This window comes from Medicago truncatula, chromosome 5 (assembly GCF_003473485.1).
Source record: "Medicago truncatula cultivar Jemalong A17 chromosome 5, MtrunA17r5.0-ANR, whole genome shotgun sequence".
In the NCBI taxonomy this organism is placed as follows: Eukaryota; Viridiplantae; Streptophyta; class Magnoliopsida; order Fabales; family Fabaceae; genus Medicago; species Medicago truncatula.
Genome location: NC_053046.1, coordinates 19799954 through 19805952, shown reverse-complemented (window position 1 = coordinate 19805952; position 5999 = coordinate 19799954). Strand labels below are relative to the sequence as shown.

General features: G+C 35.3%; 1 protein-coding gene across 1 annotated transcript; it reads right to left on the bottom strand.

Moving 5' to 3' along the window:
• Nucleotides 1-3606: 3606 nt before the first annotated feature.
• On the bottom strand, nucleotides 3607-4777 carry LOC112422072 (protein MAIN-LIKE 1-like). Its single transcript, XM_024784808.1, has 3 exons — nucleotides 4315-4777; nucleotides 4096-4208; nucleotides 3607-3936 (listed from the first exon to the last, which is right to left on the bottom strand). The coding sequence occupies exons 1-3, from the start codon at nucleotides 4775-4777 to the stop codon at nucleotides 3607-3609; spliced, it is 906 nt and encodes a 301-aa protein (XP_024640576.1).
• Nucleotides 4778-5999: the final 1222 nt, after the last annotated feature.

Genomic DNA, 5999 nt, shown 5'->3' with positions numbered 1-5999 from the left:
CTCTCATCTTTGGGGAAAATGCCGTAAGAAACTCATCTCTGTCACGAAACCCTCGCGGATTTGCAAGTAAGTAAGCATTTCATCCCTCTCATTCAACTTATTCCTCGCGGATTTGCAAGTAAGTAAGTTTTCTTGTTTTAATTGCTATTTAAATGGTTCAAATTGTTTTGTTTGATTTGGGTGTTTAGGGTTCTCCATGTTTTAATGAATATTGAATTATTCACTGGCTGTGATTGTTTGATTTGGGGTTTATGAATCATGCTTGGTCTGATACAAATATGTTATAATCCTTCTGCATTTTTTTTATTCACTCCTCATGCTTTGTGCTACTTTGTTTTGTGTTATAAATGGAGAAGTTGCTTGAAATCTGCCCCATTAATTGTTTTATTAAGTAATTTTTTTAGTTGGAGTTCTAGCAGAACATGATTGACTTTTTAATTCCTTTTAGAGGCTATACAATAGGGATATTAATAGCAATAACAATAGCAAGATCTTATTCTTGTTTAGATCAAAACCTTTTTTTGGATAAACCATAAATCTTTTCTCAATGTCCATCATCTGGATCAAAACCTTTTACTACAAGTTGTAACTGTGTTGGAGCTTATTGAAAATGTTTTAGTGTTTCACAAGCTATATATCCTTCAGTCATATAATTGACATATAGTGCCTATTTTATAGAGGCATTTGGACGGAAATCCGACATCATTACGATGATTAAATATTTTTGAGAAAATCTAACAACGTATGGTACCAATTTGAAATGGAACCCAAAAACTAATTTTTGCGGTAAACGATGATTAACAAAATGAACCCAAAAAACTGCATCTTTGCGGTAAACGTTAACCCTAAAAATTACACTATTTCCAACCATAAAAATTACACGATTTCCAACCATAAAATAGGTACCCTAAAAACTGCATCTTTGCGGTAAACGTTAACCATAAATTAGTTTCCATTTCAAATTGGTACCATACGTTGTTAAATTTTCTCAAAAACATTTAATCATCGTAATGATGTCGGATTTCCGTCCAAATGCCTCTATAAAATAGGCACTATATGTCAATTATATGACTGAAGGATATATAGCTTGTGAAACACTAAAACATTTTCAATAAGCTCCAACACAATTACAACTTGTAGTAAAAGGTTTTGATCCAGATGATGGATATTGAGAAAAGATTTATGGTTTATCCAGAAAAAGGTTTTGATCTAAACAAGAATAAGATCTTGCTATTGCTATTGCTATTAATATCACTATTGTATAGCCTCTAAAAGGAATTAAAAAGTCAATCATGTTCTGCTAGAACTCCAACTAAATAAATTACTTAATAAAACAACTAATGGGGCAGATTTCAAGCAACTTCTCCATTTATAACACAAAACAAAGTAGCACAAAGCATGAGGAGTGAATAAAAAAAATGCAGAAGGATTATAACATATTTGTATCAGACCAAGCATGATTCATAAACCCCAAATCAAACAATCACAGCCAGTGAATAATTCAATATTCATTAAAACATGGAGAACCCTAAACCCCCAAATCAAACAAAACAATTTGAACCATTTAAATAGCAATTAAAACAAGAAAACTTACTTACTTGCAAATCCGCGAGGAATAAGTTGAATGAGAGGGATGAAAAGCTTACTTACATGCAAATCCGCGAGAGTTTCGTGACAGAGATGAGTTTCTTACGGCATTTTCCCCAAAGATGAGAGAGAAGAAACGGTATGAGTGGAGAGTAAATACGATGGATGAATTTGATGTTGATGAATCAATTTTTTCCCAAATTACGAATGGATTGAAGGAAGTAATGGTTAGGTTGAAAAATTGAAAGATGAAAACGCAGAAGCAGAATGTAGTCTGGACAATTTTTTTGAGAAGATAAAACTTAATTAATGCTTGGGTAAATCTGCAAAATAACAAAAGTATATGGTTACAATTTATAAAACTAAATAATAAGTATTTCAAATACAATGAGTATACGTGGCTGCTTTTTATTATTGTTAAGTTACATGGGTAAATTGGCCATGTGTTTGTAAAGGTAGGCTAAGCCTCACCATATATTAATCATTTTTAATGATAATGTTAGTTCTTGTAGGTTTATTTTTGTTAATTTTCGTAGATTGCATGTGGTTAACGTTGATGTATGAATTGAACTTTGAGTAAATAGTCAATTACCCTCCTAAAATTGCAACTTTCGTCAAAATCCCCATTGAATTTTGCAAAACTTCAAAACCCCCCTGAAATTGTTAAGCGCCTGCCAATTACTCCCTCCGTCAATTTCCTCCATCCAACATGCTGACATGGCCGTTAACTGCCCACATGGTCAGAAAAGTCATGCCACGTCATAGGGGGTAATTGACTATATTACTTTTATTTATTTTTTTGAAAAAAATCTGATTTTTTTCCTTTTCAAAATTAACTTTTGTGCCACCCACTGACCTTGCAAATACCCCCCCTGAAATTTAACATTTATGTGTAAATACCCCCCTCAAATTTAAAATTTATGTAGCAAATATCCCCTCAAATTTATAACTTATATGCAAATATCATCTCCAAGTTTAAAATTTATATGCAAATTACATCATAATCATAAATATGATGAGTTGGGCTCTGATGTATATATAAAAATGATCACCTCCGACAAATACAAATCCTACCTAAGCACGTTAAGAGGCATGGATTCTTTTCACTCCATCTTCTTTTTTTTTTTTTTTTCTTTTTTCTTTCAAAGCGCTTCCCTTACTTCGAATATACCCTTGGGATCTATTAAATTTTTTGAAAATTGCTTTTCTGACATTGAAAAGTTCCAATTGACACAAGTAAATTACTTAAACGCCCATACCAGTAGTTAACTACCGTACAGCAAACTGTCGGCATTTAACTGCAGCTGGGCTCAATGGTGGTTAACTGCCGCTAAATTCAGCGGTTGTTAACTACCGCTACGTGTTTGGAAATTTTTCCAGGCAGTAGCTCATTTTTTCAGTTTCCACGGCCTCCAAACCAACTAAAAGGTAGCACTTGATCAACATGTTTGGTTTCCAGTCACTCATCAAATATTTAACAGGAATAAGATAAAATTAACAAGAACATGATATTTAAAACGCTAGAAATAATATAAACGGTACGTCTGAAAATGTCATAGAAATAAGAAAATGTATGGAGCATGTCATAATTATACATCACGATCATCACAGTAAAAAAGTACATAAAAAAAAAAAGCCTAATCATAATTAACCCTACTGCGTAGCATGCCTCGCCCCTCTGCGCTGCCTGGCAATCTGATACGTAAGGGCAGGGCGACCAGTACCGGCTATCCGCATCACCTCCTAGACAATCTCCTCTTTAGTCATCTCGACTTGCCTGGCCACAATATCATCAGCTATATGCACCACATCCCGGATGATCGTTAGTGTGTCAGGCATCTCCATGGCATGCTCCTCCTCAATGATCTGCTCCACGTTTGCTGGCCTGGGAGGAGATCCTTCATCAGGTGGGAGAATACAAGGGTGAGAGACTTTGGCATACCAAGCCATGTAGCAGGCGCATGATGCCATGGTCTCTCACACGCATCTCCCCAAGCAGTGAAGAACCACACCTGAGCGTTATGCAATACGGTGGTCAGCAAATGCATAGGCACCTGAGTGACAGATGACAGATGTCTGCTCAGGTAAATGACGGTACACCCTCTCCTTCCCGCACATCAGCCATCCCGAGTAAGTGACAATAAGTTGAAAAGGGCGTATCTCTCTGTGATCACCATAAGTAAAAAACCTGACGACATCCACCTCTAAGCGATCAAGCAGTACGCGGTAATGGTGCACATCAATATGCCCTCTGCTAGTAAGCCATCTCCCAGCACATGGTCTCTCCGGCGTCCACTCCTTGTTTTTCTTCCTTGGGTACAGACCTGACAAATGCTCTAAAATCCATCCCTGCAACAAATAAATAAAATACATTATAAAAACTTCACAGAAAAATTTAAATTAAATCCTAAATAAATGCAGTCTAACTTAGGAAAAAATAATCTAACATGATAATAAAAATTATAAAATAAATTCATAAAGAAATGAAGATAAATATTAAATTATTACCATAAAAAGAATCGTACTCCCAGCCATCGTTCTGTTATTCAGAATAACAGAACATCCAGATAGTCGTACAAGTACGCTAAGGCCATCCCTCCCCATGACCACTTCCCAATTGCCTGCAAGTCCCCATACAATCAAGATATATCAAGTCGATGTGTCTGTTCGTTTTGTTAGTGAACAACGCACAACCGACGAGATATAGAAGAAAACTCATCACACAACATTGTCTCCTCCTGGATCTCTCCTGCAGCTCCTCCCTCGTCTGTGTGTCCTCCAGCCGTCTAGCCTCTATCATGTGGTCTTCATAAACCCGCTTCAGTGTGGGATAACTGATATGACCAGCAGACTCAGTCCTAATCTCAACCCTAGCATCAACATCTGACATGCCCAACAACCTGGTCATCAAATCAATCGCACACTCCTGATCCATTGCCTCATCGTGGTCCAGCATACGGCCGTGAATAGGAATGTGTAGGAGATTATGCATATTGTCCAAAGTGATCGTCATCTCCCCCACAGGTAGATGAAAACTACTGGTCTCCATGTGCCACCTCTCGCACATAGCACGTATCATGGCATGGGTCACGGTAGAATACCCCGTGTATATCAAATCATGTAGGCCAGACCCCTCCACAGGCTCCCAAAACCACCTCAAACTCGCCTCCGGCTTACCAAACTCTTTCATCTTTTTCCCTGCATTTATACACTTGTAACCCGTCTGATCATGCCACATCTGAAATTTAAATTAATTAAGACAATGTCACTATTTTATATTATTAAAACACTTACACTACATAATATTAAATAATTAAAAGACTTACGCTACATAATATTATATAATTAAAACACTAACGCTACATTCTTTTAAATAATTAAAACACTCACGCTACATAATATTATATAATTAAAACACTAACGCTACATTCTTTTAAATAATTAAAATACTTACGCTACATAATATTAAATAATTAAAACACTTACACTACATAATATTATAATTAAAACACTTATGCTACATTCTTTGAAATAATTAAAACATTTACGCTACATTATTTTAAATTATTATAACATTTACGCTACATTATTTTAAATAATCACTTTAAAGCATTTAAAGAATTTTAAATAATTTTAACACTTACATTATGATGGTTCACCCAAAGAGGGTTCGCCACGTGCCTCGCGTAGTCGGACAACATTGACGTGGTCTCAGGTGTAACATCCCAATTTTCGCTGGAATTATTTTTAATTATTTTAATATGTGTTTATATGTGTTTGTGTGTGATTATTTATCATTGGATACATTTTTATGGATTTTCGTGTTGGAAGGGTAATTTAGTAAATTCATGGTGAGGATTCTTTTTGGTGTTTCAAGTGAGAACCATTATTTTACTAAGTTACTAGTGTGGTAATTAGTTGTGAGCCGGTAAGTGATCGTTGTTATTATTTTACCGTTAAGTGAGTAGAAACATTTTAGAATTAGTGAATGAGTGAGTTAAGCCCACTAAGGCAATAAGGGTTAAGCCCATTTGAGAGGAGCCTATATAAGTTCTAGACTTTAGAGAAAAATAGGTTTTCATTTCATAAGAATTTGAGAGAGGTAGAGAGAGAAAGTTCAAGAGAAGGAGCAAAAGGGTTAAAAGAGAGAAAGCTTGAAGAACCAAGAGGTGATAGAGATTCTAGGAGCTAAATTGAAGCTTTTGCTAGGATTATTGTTTATTGAGGTAAGGGGGTTAGATTTCCATCATAATCACTTAGTTGTAATCTTTTCCCTAATTATATGCATAAGTGCTTATTTGAATAAGTGATTATTTTGCACTTAGTTGTTGAAATTCGTGCTCTTGTTATGATGATATGTTTGAGTACATGAAATTGGTGATAATTGAATTGTTGTTGATGAAATTGAGATT

Excerpts from the sequence above, each read along its gene's own strand:
- LOC112422072 (XM_024784808.1), bottom strand. The coding sequence starts at position 4,777 with ATGAAAGAGTTTGGTAAGCCGGAGGCGAGTTTGAGGTGGTTTTGGGAG. Across the intron at positions 4,209-4,314 it reads GAGATCCAGGAGGAGACAAT|GCAATTGGGAAGTGGTCATG; the intron begins GTTGTGTGATGA and ends GGGGACTTGCAG. Across the intron at positions 3,937-4,095 it reads GGAGTACGATTCTTTTTATG|GGATGGATTTTAGAGCATTT; the intron begins GTAATAATTTAA and ends TATTTGTTGCAG.